Source organism: Carica papaya, chromosome 9 (genome assembly GCF_054855325.1).
Source record: "Carica papaya isolate Zhongbai chromosome 9, ASM5485532v1, whole genome shotgun sequence".
NCBI classification, from domain to species: Eukaryota; Viridiplantae; Streptophyta; class Magnoliopsida; order Brassicales; family Caricaceae; genus Carica; species Carica papaya.
In genome coordinates this window covers 746,982-764,070 of record NC_142317.1, presented here as the reverse complement: position 1 = coordinate 764,070, position 17,089 = coordinate 746,982, and the positions used below count along the sequence as shown (strand labels likewise).

At 33.0% G+C, this 17,089-nt stretch overlaps 2 protein-coding genes and 1 long non-coding RNA gene across 5 annotated transcripts; 2 read left to right on the top strand and 1 right to left on the bottom strand.

Moving 5' to 3' along the window:
• The first annotated feature begins 4,753 nt into the window (after nucleotides 1-4,753).
• On the top strand, nucleotides 4,754-11,102 carry LOC110823159 (P-loop containing nucleoside triphosphate hydrolases superfamily protein). Its single transcript, XM_022053479.2, has 16 exons — nucleotides 4,754-5,285; nucleotides 6,099-6,220; nucleotides 6,373-6,461; nucleotides 6,549-6,584; nucleotides 6,720-6,813; nucleotides 6,977-7,019; nucleotides 7,149-7,249; nucleotides 7,393-7,457; nucleotides 7,554-8,050; nucleotides 8,160-8,232; nucleotides 8,328-8,462; nucleotides 8,903-9,471; nucleotides 9,623-9,758; nucleotides 9,870-9,938; nucleotides 10,011-10,163; nucleotides 10,391-11,102. The coding sequence occupies exons 1-16, from the start codon at nucleotides 5,080-5,082 to the stop codon at nucleotides 10,502-10,504; spliced, it is 2,502 nt and encodes an 833-aa protein (XP_021909171.1). The 5' UTR covers nucleotides 4,754-5,079; the 3' UTR covers nucleotides 10,505-11,102.
• Nucleotides 11,103-11,251: 149 nt separating this feature from the next.
• LOC110823160 (uncharacterized) lies at nucleotides 11,252-13,188 on the bottom strand. The gene is made up of 2 exons (XR_002541350.2): nucleotides 12,765-13,188; nucleotides 11,252-11,466 (listed from the first exon to the last, which is right to left on the bottom strand). It is a non-coding gene; the product is annotated as an uncharacterized LOC110823160 (long non-coding RNA).
• A 193-nt stretch (nucleotides 13,189-13,381) lies between these two features.
• Nucleotides 13,382-16,973, top strand: LOC110823203 (F-box family protein). Of its 3 annotated transcripts, none has more exons than XM_022053537.2 (6): nucleotides 13,382-14,039; nucleotides 15,484-15,653; nucleotides 15,756-15,843; nucleotides 16,061-16,257; nucleotides 16,345-16,469; nucleotides 16,693-16,973. In XM_022053537.2, exons 1-6 carry the CDS (start codon nucleotides 13,855-13,857, stop codon nucleotides 16,840-16,842), a joined length of 915 nt encoding a protein of 304 aa, XP_021909229.1. In that variant the 5' UTR covers nucleotides 13,382-13,854; the 3' UTR covers nucleotides 16,843-16,973. The 3 variants fall into 3 exon arrangements, with proteins under 3 accessions (XP_021909229.1, XP_021909231.1, XP_021909230.1); XM_022053539.2 differs by having other exon boundaries at nucleotides 13,389-14,039; nucleotides 15,506-15,653; XM_022053538.2 differs by having other exon boundaries at nucleotides 13,410-14,039; nucleotides 15,499-15,653.
• The last annotated feature ends 116 nt before the right edge of the window (nucleotides 16,974-17,089 follow it).

Below are 17,089 nucleotides of genomic sequence, written 5' to 3'. Positions count from 1 at the left end.
AATAATATTTTCTGAGACTAAATTCTGTCTTTTTTTAGAATAATATTATATGTCCATTATATTAAGAAAAAATTAACCATATATATATATATATATAGAAATAAATGTTAAATTTTTTATAAAATATTTATTTTTGTTCTCTATATTGATAATGTATTTCTTTTGATCCATCTATATTATTTTTAAAAAAATATATATATATACACACTAATTTACATATATTAACATTTAATACGAAAATTTATTTAATAAAAAAATAATCAAATATGTAATTCATTGTCACGTAGTACATTCGTTAACACGATTAAACAGTTTATCGGGGACGGTACCCCAACATAATTAAATTATAGACGTAGATCGATATAAAATTTTATTTTATTTTTAATTTTTAATAAGAGAGAAGGTGTATGATTGCATGATGTATAAAGTTTGAAATATTATTAACCATAAAGTCCACACCACATTATTGGCCAATCTTTCACATTATTTGTCACTTCTATATTATTGAACGGTGCAAATTATTCATTATCATGATGATAATTAATACTAATCTTCTATAAATTACGAGGCTATATGTATATATATATATATATATTATATTATACAGCATAGTTTTATATAATTAGTAAACCAAGCTCTATAAGAATAATCATAATCTAAATTGTAAATCAAAGTAGTTTACAGAACAAGACACGAATAGTAGTCATGGTGATTGTTCGTGTCTCTCATTTCAATATATATATATATATATATGTATATGTATATGTATATGTATATGTATTTATATATTATAATATGTGTGTAATAGCTTTCCACCAGCGGTAAGGCATCTAGAAATTTCCTCCAACATCTTCCAATGCCTTTTTAACCCATGTTCTCGCAATCTTTTTTCAGTCTTTACACACACACACATATATATATATATATATATATGGGTGTATGTCTGTGTGTGTTTTATATGAATGGAGGGGTAGAAATTGATGAATCCCATAATGGAAAGCACTATCTAGGGTGCTACGATGTTTAACACTTAACTTACTTACGTATGTAAATCTTTATTATTATACGTGTATGAATATATTATAAATTATAAATTTATAATATTTAATTTAATATTACTAAATATTGTACTTAAATAAATATTTAAAACACAGAGTCAACTATTCGCGTCAATTCAACGAGACAAAAAAAAAAAAAAAATTTACCAGAAACGTACTCTGATCAATTGCGAAATTGATTGTTCTTGATGGTTGGAATTTGATTCTTCAAATTTAAAATAATCTTAGAATTTGTAAGTTTTTATACCGTAAAGATATTATTATTTTTTAAAAATATGTATATATATATATATAAAAAGATATACGTATTTTTATTATTTATAATTCGACCCTTTTATCAAATTAGAAATAACAATTTAATCTCTGCACGTTAAATTCACAATAATTTTATGTCATCGTCTTCAAATAATTCAAATTTCTCCGAATCGAGATTTTGAAAGTACTTCCTCATCCTCCTTTGGTCAAAATTTTTACACTTGTTTCTTATTTTATTAATTTCAATATTGCTTTTTAACAAAGCTTCCTTTTTCTTTTGTCTTTTTTTTTTTTTGGTTGGGCAATGTTAAAAGTAGTTCCTTAGCTAATAGGTAAAGGTGGCATACTATGCATTACATTATTCTTATAATTATTATATATTAAACCAAATTACACTAACCATTCATTATGGTTTTCTTGAATTATATATATATATATATAGATACAAAAAATATATATTATTTCCATAATAGACAAAAATATGATACTTTATAAATTATTATAAAACTTATCATATACTCTATTAAATATTTTATTAATTTATTCATAATTCATAATATATTTCTGATATTCAAAAAAAATAAGTGTATATATTTATTAATTAAATAATACACATATATCGATCATAACATAACATAACATAAAATAATTTTTGTACGAGTCCATTGTTATTCATAATTCTTGAAAATATATAATTGATCGTTCAATTTTTTTCTTTTAAATATATATATATATATATATTCGTGGTTACTATTATAAAATAAAATTATATAATAATTTATAAAACGTAGTATAATCTAATATTATTGTTTAATTTTAAAAAGTATATACAATAAAATTTATGTGTATTTACTATATAAAAATTCAATGACAAAGTTTTTAATGGTGGGAATATTTCGAAACATGTTGATATATTATACAATAATATTGCTAAAATTATAATAGATATATGTGTGTGTGTGTATATATATATATATGTTGATTATATAAGGTTTAATTTTCTCAATATAAAATAATATATTGAGGATCCCACTTGATTTTTTTTTTTAATTTTTTTTTGCCATTACTTGTCATTTTGTGTGTTTAAATTTAATTTTGTAAATTAAATTTTGTTTATATGTGTCTATACATACATACACAACATATATACATATATATAGGTATAGAGAGATATATATATATATATATATACAACTTTTGTAATTTATTTTTTCTTAAAATGCTTTTTTTTTTTTTTATGTGGTGAGGGAGACTTAATAATAAAGTATATAGTGGCATTGGCGTGTAACCCACGAGTCGCAAATAAATGTAACAAAGAAAACCATGTGAAGCTGACGTGGAAAAATAAATATTTTTTTAATTAAAAAAAAGTAAATTTTGGTAGAATATGCTTAAAAGAGAATCTCACAATTCGTATAAAATTACAAAATTACCCCCAAAAAAATACAATTTAATTTTTACAAAGAGAAAAAGTAAAGGAGAGATGCTCTTATAATCAACCATACCCTTTTTGATAACTTGATAAGTGCTCTCCCACAATTTTCACTAACTTTTTTTAAAAAAAAGTTGTATAGCTAAAAGTCGTAACTCTATAGAATTCTTCGATTAAAAAATGGGCGTCGAGAAAAGTTAAATTGTATTTTAGTATATCGTATAATCGATCGTGAAACATAAGATTGAAACATTAATCGTTAAGTAAAATTAAAAAAATTTTAATTTAAAAATTACGAGTTCAAATCTCACTGATAATGTATAGTTTACTATTTTATAAAACATATTATGATACGACAGTAGTTTACTTATACTGTTTGATTTAATAAAACTAAAAATTTAATTTGTTAGTGCATTTTGGAGTTGTACTAATTAAATTGAAGTTAATTTTAATAAGTCATTAAACATTCCGTATGTTGGGTTTATCTAATTAGGGTTGAAAATCTCAACACTATATATTTCATATGGACTGCCATCAGTCCACAAGAGTGATGCAAATTCTTAATATTTTTTATTATAAATCTCTTGACAAACTCGGCTGAACCATATGAGAGGAACGAAATACTGAAAGGAGTAGCATTATGAAGAAAGATATTCTTTTTCTTCAACAACTCTGTCTTTATACTTTATAAAAGTTATAGGAAAAGCAGCGAACTCTAGAAGTGTTGGCGTTATTCACATTTGAACACGAATACTATTTCGTTCTCAGCAGAAACCGGCCTTAGAAATGGAACGTCAACTTATCTTATTGCCGTTCAATTTAAGACAGCGCTGATAGCTTGTAGTGAACAGTTCCCTTATGAAACTAACCAAAAACCCTAAATTTTTATTGGTATTGTAATTTAATAGATAAATATAAATCAAATCTTATAAAAAATAAATTCTGAATAATTATATAATATTTTAAAAACTAAATTTAAATTAATAAATAAAATAAATTATAATTTATATATATTTGAGATAATTATAACTAAATAAAAATATAATGTAATTTTTTTAATAAAAATAATTTAAAATTAAAAAGAAAGATTTAAAATAAAAAAATAAAAAAAGTTGATTTCATGGGCGCCAGCCGCCTATTTCTTGTTTTTTTGGAGAAGAGTTCGGAATTACGTGGAAAGTAATTTTTAATTTCTAAAAAAAATTATTAAAAAACAAAAATGTCAAAAAAAAAAAAAGTAAAAACGTGCAAAATTAATTTCTTTTCTTGTGGAATCTCACGCGCTCCACTTACCGCAGTGGTAGAAGGAAGTTACAGGAAAGTAATTATTTAAAAAATAAATAATAATTGAATAAATATTTATTTTCGGAATTTTAAATAAAATATAAGTGTATTTTAAATATTAATAATATAAAAAAATAATAATTGATTGGTGAGTATTTTACAGCTGTAGTTTTTACACAGTATTGACTCTACTCTGACGGTGCATCCAAGTACAAGAAAGTCAAAATTTAACCATAAGTCAACGATTTTGTGATTTAGAGAAAATTACTATTATCTTATAAGTTATTTACCTTATAACGTGGGACCCACAATTTTTTTTTTTTTTAAGGCTATGTAAATCCATTATATATATATATATATATTTTTAATTTTATATAATGGGGAAGCTTTCCTTAAAATTTTTTTTTTTTTTTAAAAAAAAGAGAAGTCACCATCATAATCAAACTATATATTTGATTTAATAATTTAATTAATAAAGCTACAAAACGTTAAAAAAGAGAAAAGTTAAAAGAAGGCCGACCAAAAAGTTGAAACCCAGAATAGCCGGTAACCGGTAAAGTCAAAAAAAAAAAAAAAAAACACCAGAGTGAAAATTTAAAAATAAAAAAATTAAATTAAATTATTTATTTTAATATTTTTTAATTAATTTATGAAGTTTTCTTTTCCCGGCAAAGACTTTAACGTCCATTAGTAATAAGGCATGCTATATATAGCAGGGGAGGGACAGGCCGCATAGCTTGTAGTCCATTATCTGTCGAACAGAGCTTTCGGCCATTTTTATTATTGTCTCCCCCTCTCTAAACCAGGAAAAATCTAAAGACTAAATTTCGCCATTTCTGATTTCTCGAGCTCGAATCCTTGGATCATCCAACTGGGTTCGTCTTTTTTCTTCCGTGTGTTCCATTTCAAGCTCTGTGTTTCTTGATCTTTTGTCAAAAGTTTCGGGTTTCGAGTTGGGTATGAAATAGGGTGGAGAGGTGAAAGAGAAGGTGGGGTGAAAAAAAGGTTGCTTTTTGTTTTTTGTTGGGGATTGACGAGAGAGTGAAGGCGATGGAGCAGAAGCACGTGTTCTTATCGGCGTTAGGTGTTGGTGTCGGGGTAGGCCTTGGGTTGGCTTCAAGCCAGAGCTTGAGTAAATGGACGAGCTCTGCAACAGACGGTATAACAGGGGAGCAGATTGAGCAGGAGTTGATGAGACAAGTTTTTGATGGAAGAGAAAGCAAGGTTACTTTTGATGAGTTCCCTTATTTCCTAAGGTAATATTTGTATGTGCATGTATATTCATAGATTTCATGAATAAGAATTGATTCTGGTTTTAAGATGATTACTTGACTACTTGATTTCTCTCTCTCTCTCTCTCTCTCTCTGTTTCCTTTTCTTTTCTCTGGGTTTTATCTCTGGTTTTAAACTTTCACATGGCGATTTAGAGATCTTTAGATCGAATGATTTGATTGGTAGAATAAGAATATTCCTCATGCATGGAAGAAAAGGACAGAAAAAGGTTTCAATGCTGCTTCTTTGTGGTTCTTGTTATTCTGATTTGTTCAAACGGAAAGTATGTGGGGTTTGGTAGGATTGCCATGTGAGGGATCTGTTTCTGAAATATTCCCTCTGCACATGTTTCTAGGAATACTGGATAAAATTATACCGGTGATTTATCTTTTTTAGGGGTTTAATTTAATGGGTAGGTTTCAATTTTTGTATCTTTATCTGGGTTTTAGCAGAAGATGCTTCCTCTGATTCCTTCTTTTTCTGGGTGGTTGATTTTTTCCCATTTGTAAGCTTGTCTTGTACCAAATAGGAAAATAGAGAAAAAAAGAAAAGGGTAAAAAACAGAGGAAAAGCAGAGGATGACAGTTGGCTTTAGAGATGTGAAGGATTCAACGTTTATATACGTTTACGTGGATATATTCTGTTAAGCTTAAGACATTTTAAGTGGTTTAACTGAATTTAGGGTTTAGATGATGATTTCACACTCAGATAGTCTTTGAATTTATTCTGTTTGGTTCAAATTCTCTTCCACGGACTCATTGATTTGGTGTTTTGATTGTGATGATTGGCAATGCCAGCGAGAAAACTCGGGTGTTGTTGACAGGAGCTGCCTATGTTCATTTAAAACAGCTTGACATCTCCAAGCATACCCGGAATCTTTCTCCGGCCAGCCGCACTATTTTGCTTTCCGGACCTGCAGGTAAAGCCTTTCTATTCCTTTTTTTTTTTAAGGAATCCAAATTTACTTGCATTAGTAGTCTATAATTTTAGCTCCTGCAAAGAGAACGGTTCTAGTGACAGTTCAGTGAGCTTGAAGCATTCTACTTATATTCAAGTTTTGATCTTTGGCAGAACTTTATCAGCAAATGCTTGCAAAAGCATTGGCACACCATTTCAAATCAAAGCTTTTGTTGTTAGATATTACTGATTTTTCTCTCAAGGTAAAATATCAAGCTTGAATCTTTAATTATATTTGGTTTGATTGAGATTAGTAGTTTTACATGATTGTTATGGTTGCCTTGTGACAGATGCAAAGCAAATATGGCTGCACCAAGAAAGAAGCTGTGAGCCTTCTTTGCCCTAGTGGTGAAATTGAACTAGTTATATATCTATATATATATATATCATTTTGTTGAAAACTGATAACTTTTTTATGAGTTTAAACTTTGCTTTCATTGATTTTAAGTTCTCTTTTGTAGTCATTCAAGAGGTCAATCTCAGAAATGACATTAGATCGAGTGTCGAGTTTGTTTGGTTCCCTTTCGATGCTTTCTCCAATAGAAGAAACAAGAGGTATGAGAAGAAAGTACATTGGATCAAAATGAAATCTCAGATGCCAATTTCAAACATAACGATATGTCTTAGATCTTGTTAAGATTCAAGTTGGTACCTAAATGATCCAGTTTTAGTCGAGAAACTACGCAAGATCAGCTCTGATAATGATATATTCTTACAGGTATACTCCACGGAAGGAGCAGTAGCATTGATGTTAAATCAAGGTAACTTATATCAATATATACCCTTAAACGTTTCAAGTCCTTTAAGCTTACTTAGCTGGCCATATGTGATATTTGTTATGTATAATAAATATCGTATAAATTTTAAAGGTTCTGCTTAAATGTTTGCAGGAGTATCGAGACATCTACTAACCCTCCGAAACTCCGAAGAAATGCCTCTGCAGCATCAGATATGAGCAGCATTTCTTCCTGTTCTACAACTCCAAATCCCAGTAATACTTCATCTCGTTAATCACTATAATGTTTAAACTTATTAGAAATGGTCCAATCTACATTAATAGTTCCCATCACGCTTAAATTTGTATACTAGCATATTGTATTGACTGTTTGTTTCGGATCCTTTCGTTCTCTTTAGCTCCCCTCAAACGTTGCAGCAGCTGGTGCTTCGACGAGAAACTTTTTCTGCAATCACTTTACAAGGTATATCAATATTATAGACATTGCTTGTTTCAGAACTCAGATTCAGACCTTGTTTCCATGATATTTAACAAGAAAGTTTTGATTTTTTTCTTATAGGTACTGCTTTCAGTATCTGAAAATGACTCCATAATACTATACTTGAGGGATGTTGAGAAGCTTCTACTCCAATCACAAAGGCTTTATAACCTATTTCAAAGATTGCTGAAGAAGCTTTCTGGTCCGATTTTAATACTTGGGTCGCGGATGATTGATCCAGAAGATGATTGCAGAGAAGTCGATGAGAGGATCACTGTTTTATTCCCATACAATATTGAGATCAGACCACCTGATGATGAAACTCATCTTGTTAGTTGGAAAGCTCAGCTAGAAGAAGACATGAAGATACTCCAATTTCAAGATAACAAAAACCATATTGCTGAAGTACTAGCAGCAAATGATCTTGAATGTGATGATTTGGGTTCAATCTGTCATGCAGATACTTTGGTTATCAGTAATTATATTGAAGAGATTGTGGTATCTGCAATTTCTTATCATTTGATGAACAATAAGGATCCGGAATATCGAAATGGGAAGCTTGTTATATCATCAAAGAGGTAGATTTAGATTTAGATTCCAATCTGAACTTTCATGTTCTTCATTTTCTTTTTTGTATTAATAGAAGGAAATTCAGTTTAATTGATTGCTTTTATGTCTTTGAATCAGTTTGTCCCATGGACTGAGTATATTCCAGGAAGGTAAAAGTAGTGGGAAGGATACCATAAAGCTGGAGACAAAGGTTTGTTTTTCTTTTCAAGAATTTGAGTACTGGGTGACCTTTGATTCATGTTTTATATGGTTTGAATCATTCTGCTGCTTTCTGGGAAATTACAGGAGAATGAAGAGACTGTTGGTGCAAAGGCTGAGTCGAAATCTGAATCAGCAGCCCCTGAAAATAAAGGAGAAATTGAGAAATCTATTACAGGAGTGAAGAAGGACGGCGATACTCAAGGACCAGCAAAAGCACCCGTAAGTGGAATTTGTTTAAACTAACAGAAAATAGTCCAATATGTGAAAAAGTTAATCTCAAACTGGCATTCCATCACACAAAACAAAACGTAAAGAAAGAAAAGATACAAGATTTATGCAGTTCAACAAGGATGCTTATATCCACGAGTAAGAGCGAGAAGAAACTTTCTACTATTGATGAAAAATGAGAGTGTACAATCACTGATAGAGTTGTGAACCCTGATATACATAAACTATTAGGATTTTCTCTGAAATATTTGTAGAATATATAAAAATATTCTTAAAATATATACAGAATCAATCACATCAACACAATCTAATCAACATGATCTTGAACTTTAGATTCATGCTCTAATATCATGTTAGATAATTTAATCAAAACTTGACTTAGAAGAAATCTAGTTTTGTCTGAGTTTAGAAATGTTGTTGAAATCCTACAGGAAGTTCTTCCTGATAATGAATTTGAAAAGCGAATCAGGCCAGAGGTAATACCTGCAAATGAGATAGGAGTGACATTTGCAGACATTGGTGCACTAGAAGAGATCAAAGAGTCCCTCCAAGAGCTTGTCATGCTCCCTCTCCGGCGACCAGACCTCTTTAAAGGAGGCTTGCTCAAACCTTGCCGGGGTATTTTGCTTTTCGGCCCTCCTGGAACTGGCAAAACAATGCTAGCCAAGGCCATTGCAAATGAAGCTGGAGCAAGTTTCATCAACGTCTCCATGTCCACCATCACTTCAAAATGGTTTGGAGAAGACGAAAAGAATGTTAGAGCTCTATTCAGTCTTGCAGCCAAAGTTTCCCCAACGATCATCTTTGTTGATGAGGTTGATAGCATGCTCGGACAAAGGACAAGAGTTGGGGAACATGAGGCTATGCGTAAGATCAAGAATGAGTTCATGACACATTGGGATGGACTTTTAACGAAAAATGGTGAACGAATCCTCGTTCTTGCTGCAACAAACAGGCCATTTGACCTCGACGAAGCAATCATCAGGAGGTTTGAGCGCAGGTATTGTATCCAAATTCTTGTCTATGTCATTGATTAGCACGAAAAATAGCTAACTAGACCAGATGGAAACGAAATTGAACTTACATTTTACATATTTCTCCTTATATAGTTCCTACTTATATGTGTATATATTCTCTTCTTTGCTGGACAGAATTATGGTTGGTCTTCCATCGGTTGAGAACAGGGAGATGATCTTGAAAACCCTGTTGGCAAAAGAGAAAGTTGAAAATCTAGACTTTAAGGAACTTGCTACCATGACCGAAGGATACAGTGGAAGTGATCTTAAGGTTTGTTCTTTTAATCCACGGCTTAACTTGGCTGAACCTTTTGGTTAAAATTTGATTAAATCCACGTTTAATCCAATATAACTAACTGATTAAACTTTGTTATGGATACAGAACCTGTGTGTAACAGCTGCATATCGACCCGTTAGAGAGCTTATACAGCAGGAAAGATTAAAGGATATGGTAAAATGCGTAGCCTCTTTTTTCACTATTTAGTATTCATTTTCGATATTTAGAAGAAATGATTGTCCACAGGAAAGCAAAAAGAAAGAGGAAGCAGGAAAAAGCACCGAAGAGTCAGAGAAAAATGCAGAAGAGTCATCAGATTCAAAAGAAGAAAATAAAGAGGAACAAGTTATTGTTTTAAGGCCCTTGAACATGGAAGATATGAGGCAAGCGAAAAACCAGGTAAAGTTTATCGATATCCTTTTATGTCAAATCAAATGTTTGGTTGGATAGTTGATACGTCCCTCTTTTCATAAAAGATTATGGACTCAAATCGAGTTGTGCATTTATGAAATTTTTAGTAAAAAATTGTGTTATGATTGATGTGTATGTGTTACGTAATTAACAAAATTTTAAGGTTGTACAAGTTTTAACCATACACTTACGGGTTGAAACACAAATTTTTGCAGGTTGCTGCTAGTTTTGCTGCAGAAGGATCAATAATGAGCGAGCTGAAGCAATGGAATGAATTATACGGAGAAGGTGGTTCGAGAAAGAAGCAGCAGTTGACTTACTTTCTGTAGATTGCAGAAGCTGGAGACCTCTCATCATATTTCTTCTTTTTCTTTGAGAAGCTTAAAAACAAAAGCCCTTCACAGCAAAGAGTGCTTATACAACTGCTCTCACCCGAGTATGGCAACAACCAAGCAAATGAATTACTAGCAACACAGAAGTGTAAAAGTAAAAGCAAAAGCAGAGGCTATTTTTTTTACAATGCTGACAAGTGCTTAAAAAAAAGCCAGGCAGAAAAAGCTTGCTTCACAATGCTGGCATGATTCAATATTATGTGGCATTGATTCAACATCATCAAAATAAGCAGAATAAAGGAAATGAAGATGGTTGACCTTAGATTGTTTAGGTCAATATTTTACAGCAAAAGTATATCTACACCCCTTTGCCACCATTAATTTAGACCTGTTGCATGTTATTATTCAAAATGTGGTGTGAATGTGGAAATGGGTAATGATTTTTTTTTTTATATCTTTTAATATTTGTAGTTGTTGCAAAGTAGCTTTTGTACATTGATAATTTGGCTTGTGTAAGCTTTGATGATCATAATATAACCCTTTTCTTTATGGGTATATTGTGAAATAGTTAAATACGAAAAAAATTTCCTTTTAATGCGTTTTTTTTATTATAAAAAATATATCTTTCATTAAATACAAAATTCGATCATTGTATATGTAACAGTCTGTTCTAAAGATGGGGCATTACCACCATTTAGCATCCTAATTCCCGAACTTTTTTCATCTTACAACAAATTTCAATCATTTCATTCTTCAAAAGTAATAACCACCTCATGTTCATTAAACACCTAAAAAGTACATTGTCAATTCACATAGTTCGATATTATAACAATTATAATTTCAAGGTTGATATAGTGTGTACTCATATATATAAAACAAGCATCCTATACTAGCGTGCTTTCCTTAAGTGTAGGCCTCCATCGCTATGCATTTTGATTTTGACTTTGAATCCAACACATCTGAAAACAACAGTAACGAGTATCAATAGATCCAATAAAAAAAATGTAGAATTTAAGACTACAACATAAAAACCAAGAAATTCTTCACCCCAACACTCCTCACTTAAACCACACTCTCACTTGTCCGCTCTCCCATCCCTATCCTAAGGTGGTCATTTCCCTAGAGCTTAGTACTTATATCAACCTAATTGTACCTACTGTTTACTCCTACTAACCCGAAATACTCCTATCCCACCTGTAGCTACAGTCCTAAAGACCTACATACACTCATAGTTCACCTATGTCCACTACTCAACCTCAATATCAGAACGAATCAGTCTTTACTGAACACACATCCATACCTTCCATTTTTTCAGCCTGGAGAGGCCACTCACACACATCACTCATTCAGTTATCCCCTAATAGCCCTGGGGCAACGGCCTATAAAGACCCCACCTATACACCCGAGTCCACACCATCACCGGCAAATGCCCGACTTAGAAAGGCCACACCCACACATTCACTCAACCAACATTCCATGTCCAACCTGGGACAAAGGCCTGTGAAGACCACACCTACCAACATCCTAGTCCACATATACGATTTCCTCCCTCACAACTCTCGGCCAATGAAGGCCCTCCACTTATTCATCACCCACCTGTCACCACAACCACAGAGGCTACACACACTCACACACATATCACATAAACTCACCGACTTAGTCCCTACCATTCTCGGCCAGTCTCTGCCACACACACACACACACCAGATGCCTCTCTGTAATGCTCACCTACACTGTCACACTCGGCCTGTAATGGCCACACACGGCCACTGACCATATCATGCTTTTCTGGAGCCACACACCCACTCACACCCAAACTAAATCACAAAATTTCAACTACTCAGTGCATACAATCTTTGGCCAGTGTCTGCCACACACGCATGTATCAAACTCCCTAAGTTGCTCGCTCACACAGTCCCACTCAGCCTGTAATGGCCACATACGCACACCGATTGCGTCACAATCTCTCCCTTGCTATATAACACTCAATCCCCCTCTTCTACTCAGATTCTATGACCTTGCCCTAGCCTACACAACTTCCGCTCAACCCATACTCTCACCCGACCGCGTATACTCTATCCTCGCAAAACCTCCTCACGATAGAGGTTACTACATCCACACTTGACTTAATAACCTCATCCGCATCTCTCCTCCCTCATTCCCGATCACCTCATTCAACCAATTCCATGAAAAGAAAAACACAAATAGGATTGATCTTGCTTTACCATACCGAGTCAGAAACTCTAAATTCCCTTACCTTTTGCCTCCATTTCCTCTCCCTCAGCCATGGCTCACTCAACTCTTTCGGTCCTTCAAATTCCTCTTGCGATTTCACTCTCCCTCGTCGTCTCCTTCACTTCTCCCCTGTATCTCCCTCGGCCGTTCTCCTCTTCTCTTCCTCTTTGTTTTTTCTTTTTTCCTTCTTTCCCTTTTTTTTTTCCTTCTTTTCTTTTTTCTATTTCCTCAACCTATTCATACTTACTTGTGGCCCATCACGGCCGTCTCTCTCTTTTTCCCTAATCTAATCTACATCGTTCCTTTCTCTCTCCCCTCTCTCTTTTATTTGTTCCTACATATATATATATTTCTCAATTATTACAGTATATAAGCAAAAAAAATATAAAATTAAGTTAATGTTACGAGAACTATGATCCATCATTGATGCGTAAAGCTTCTTTAATTAAGATATTAGTTGTTTGATTATATAATTTGAGAATTCAATTCATAGAAAAAAAAAAGTAAAAACATTTTAAATTGTTCGACAATGTGGTTAATTTGAATTTAATATAAACCAAAATTTATGTTTTCTTTGTAGTAATTCCGTCAAAGTAATTTAATTTTTCTCATATTTTTAGTTTCTTGAATCATTATCTTTTCTTTTTGAAATAAAAATTTCTTGAATTATTATATTTTAGTAACTTGTTGATTTCTCTCTAATTTTAGTTAATTTTTTTAAAATTAAATTTATATTTATTTTTTTAAAAATTAACTTAATTAATACATTTAATTTAAAAAGATGAAAAATATTTAATTTAAAATACATATAAAATTAATTTAAAAGTAAAATACTTTTTTTTTAATTAAATTTTTTATTACATTTTTAATTAATCAGTGGCAGGACGGAAAATTAAAATAACTGAAATAACGACGCATTGTCTTCTTCGGATTAAGAGGACGATGATCCGTACAAAACACTCCTCGCAGGTTTTCCTTCTCTGCTAAGACCACGCCATGATCTTCTTCCACCCTGCGTTTCCTTCCCCTTTCCCTCTGAAGCAAACGGTGAATGAATTTCAATGATTCGAAAGGACGATCCTTTTTTCCTCTCATAATTGCAATTCCCGAAAATGTCAACTCCGATCGAGAGATACCGTAAGCTAGGATTCGCAGAGTCCTTACCGATAATCTACAAGTACCCAGTTGCATGCGAGGAGCTAAGCTTCATTCTAAGAAGCGCTTATGCAAAAGTTCCCAAAAATCTCCAAGCCCTCATCTTCCAGGACATGCTCGCCGCCTTTCGCCTCTTTTCCGAGTAAGTATTTTTGCATCGATCGCATCTGCTTCTCTCAAATTGAAGCACTTTTATTCTCTTATTTTCGTCATGCTGGAATTTTTTGCGTGGCTACGTTCTAGTTTCTTGAGTTTATTAGGCGTTTGATGCTGGGAATTTTTCGGATTTGGGTCTTTTCGAGTTTGATTGAATTCGAGAACTCTGTTTAGGGTTTGAAGCTTGTCGGCAATTACAAATGTTAAATTTGCTTTGAAACTTTAACTCTTATTCTAGCGATTTAAACATATTTTAATCTCCCTAGGCTTTAATGGAGAGAGATGAAGCTGGAAATTGCCCCCAAAAAAGTTGACCATACACCACCAGCCGTGTTTTTTTTCTTCTTTTCCGAGCCCACACAGTTTTTTCTCGCTCTCAAATTCTCCTTCCTTGCCTGCACATGGTTGTAAACCCTAATATACACAAAGATTTAGGATTTTTTCTAAAATATTTTCATAATATACCCAGACTATTCTTCAAAATATACACACAGAATCTTCCTAAAATTGAGCCAAATCAACAAGTTGCAACCTCGAAAATGTTATATCCAATTGTTGCAGTCTCTTTTGAGCTAAGCTTCGTTATTAATGGCGCTTATGACAAATTCCTCAAGAATTTCCAATCCCACATCTTCCTAGACATCCTCACCAGACAATACATAGCTTTTGAGCTAAGCTTCGTTTGTAATGGCGCTTATGACAAATTCCTCAAGAATTTCTAATCCCACATCTTCCTAGGCAGTCTCTTTGAGGTAATCTACTAGACAATACATAGCTTTTGAGCTGAGCTTCGTTTTTAATGGCGCTTATGACAAATTCCTCAAGAATTTCCAATCCCACATCTTCCTAGACATCCTCACCACCTTTGATATCTTTCTTGCGTAAGTATTCTTTATCAATCACCTTGGTTTCTCTCAAGTTGATGCAAACTAGTTCTCTTAATTTTTGTCGGTATTTCTTGCTTACCATGCATGCCCAGTTTCTGATTTTGATGTTTTTTTCTAGCTGGGTGGCTTATCTTGACTCCTGGGTCTCTCTGGTGCTCGGGTTTCAAGCTTGTTGGCAATTTTAAAGCTATTAACTGCCGTTGATATTGAACTCTGTCTTGTTAATTTAGACATCCCTTAGAAAGTCCCAAAAGGAAAAAACAAAAAGGGAAAATCTTGCATGCACCCAGTTTTGTTACTCGTAATTTGCTGTGTAGTAAGAATATGTGTTTTGCAGGAAGCTTGCTTTTCTCGGCAAGTACCGATCTCTATGTCTGCCATTGTTTTGATTTTCTCTTCCAATGTTGGACTCGGTGAATTTATTTAACTTTCTAAATATATATAAATATAGGGCAAGAGATTCTCTGTCTTGTTTTTCTCTTCCAATAATTGAATGAAATCATTCGTCGAAATTTTCATTTTTTTTTTTTTGGTTTTCTGAAGCTTATCTTACTCTAGAATGCAGACATCCAGTGCTAAAGCAGCAGCCTATCTTCTCCTTAGAAGTGCAGAAACTGCATTGCCAAAGCAGAAGAGAAATTTAGCCATTACAGAATTTAAACATGCTAAAGTTGCTCAAAAGAGGTGCTGTAAATCAAGGCAGGAAGAAATAGGTACTTCTGTTACACAATTATTCCATGGAAACCCCAAGTGACATTATTATGAGTCCATGATTTAAAATTATATTCTGTAAGCACTTTCTATTATATTCTCAGGTAACAAACAGCTGCCGCACGATGTTCTTGTGCACATCTTCAGTTTTCTTGATTTGCGATCTTTAGTCTCTGCCGGACCTGTCTGCTGGTAATCTTTTTCCCCATTTGTAAGCACTTTATGGAGCCTATTACTCGGCCAACCATACAAAACGCCAATCCCTTATCCATCTCGCTTAACTAGACAAATTGCATAAAGCAATCGATAACATGGTGTCAAACTTCAGAGTCCACTAAAACCACACTCCTCCCCGGTAGCGCCTAGAAGAGACCAGATTGTCTTCTTACATCTATTTGTCTTTCTACAGGTCATGGAATTTAGCAGCCGGTGATAACCATCTCTGGCGCTTGCAGTATGATATATTCTTCGCTAGTTATCCCAATTGTTCAAGGCTTAAGGTCTCACCAGATGGCAGACTTTCTGAAGAGAACACAGTTTTACAGGAAGAAAATATCACCCGAGCTGGTGTAGATTGGAGAGAAGAGTTTAAAAGAGCATATATAGGTAATCAGCAGTCATGGCCTTCATGAGTTCTCTTTTTACTTTTTCGAGTAATCTCTCCTCACTAATCATTTTTACTCCCGATATTAGGAAGTTCCTCCAAGAGATTAAGATGCGAACGGGGTTATTGCGGCCAGTGCAATGCAGTAGTTTGGGTCAATAGCTTGAAATGTCCCAGTCGACACTGCAGGGTGAAGCCTATAGAACCTTGCGAGGTATGTTAATCTAGATAATCAAAATTTAAGGTCACTTAGTATCTTAGTGATTATCATGACTCGTACTAGTTACAAACACCTGTATATGATTTACTCAAATTTTTTAATAATATATATATATATATATATGCAACAACTAGTGTGCTACCTTACTGCATATGTCGAATGACTTACCTAATAGAGGCATGGAGCTTATCGAACTGCACTTTTTTAACTCTACCAGGTAGTCAAGTACATATTGGATGATTCTGTATCAGCGGAGATGTCTTCTTCATCAGATAGTGACAGTGAATCAGATGAAGGGTCAATTTCAAGATTATGGGTCTACCCAAGACAAATTAGTAGATTTAACAAGAAGCCAATTTCCAATTGATCTTTTCTTCAACAATTCTTTTGTGATATCTTTGTTCTCCAGACTTTTCCTAGTGAAGATTCTTGAAAGAGAGATAGTTCTTGTAAACATGTACTTTACAAAGATGGATTTGAGATGCCAATTTGCGAAAATCGCTATTTCTTATGTTACAGGCAAACCCTAATAATCTACAGGTCTGTAAATAAAGACCACATATCTTGGAATAATTATGAGCCTCAAGAACAAGGGGAGGAGGAGATTAGGCTTA

What these genes read in the sequence shown, in the direction of transcription:
- LOC110823159 (XM_022053479.2), top strand. Translation starts at nt 5,080, where the DNA reads ATGGAGCAGAAGCACGTGTTCTTATCGGCGTTAGGTGTTGGTGTCGGG. An exon ending in GCTGCACCAAGAAAGAAGCT is followed by an intron (nt 6,585 to 6,719) that starts GTGAGCCTTCTT and finishes TCTCTTTTGTAG; the next exon opens with TCATTCAAGAGGTCAATCTC. An exon ending in TTCTACAACTCCAAATCCCA is followed by an intron (nt 7,250 to 7,392) that starts GTAATACTTCAT and finishes CGTTCTCTTTAG; the next exon opens with CTCCCCTCAAACGTTGCAGC.
- LOC110823203 (XM_022053537.2), top strand. Translation starts at nt 13,855, where the DNA reads ATGTCAACTCCGATCGAGAGATACCGTAAGCTAGGATTCGCAGAGTCC. An exon ending in TCTGCCGGACCTGTCTGCTG is followed by an intron (nt 15,844 to 16,060) that starts GTAATCTTTTTC and finishes GTCTTTCTACAG; the next exon opens with GTCATGGAATTTAGCAGCCG. An exon ending in GTTTAAAAGAGCATATATAG is followed by an intron (nt 16,258 to 16,344) that starts GTAATCAGCAGT and finishes TCCCGATATTAG; the next exon opens with GAAGTTCCTCCAAGAGATTA.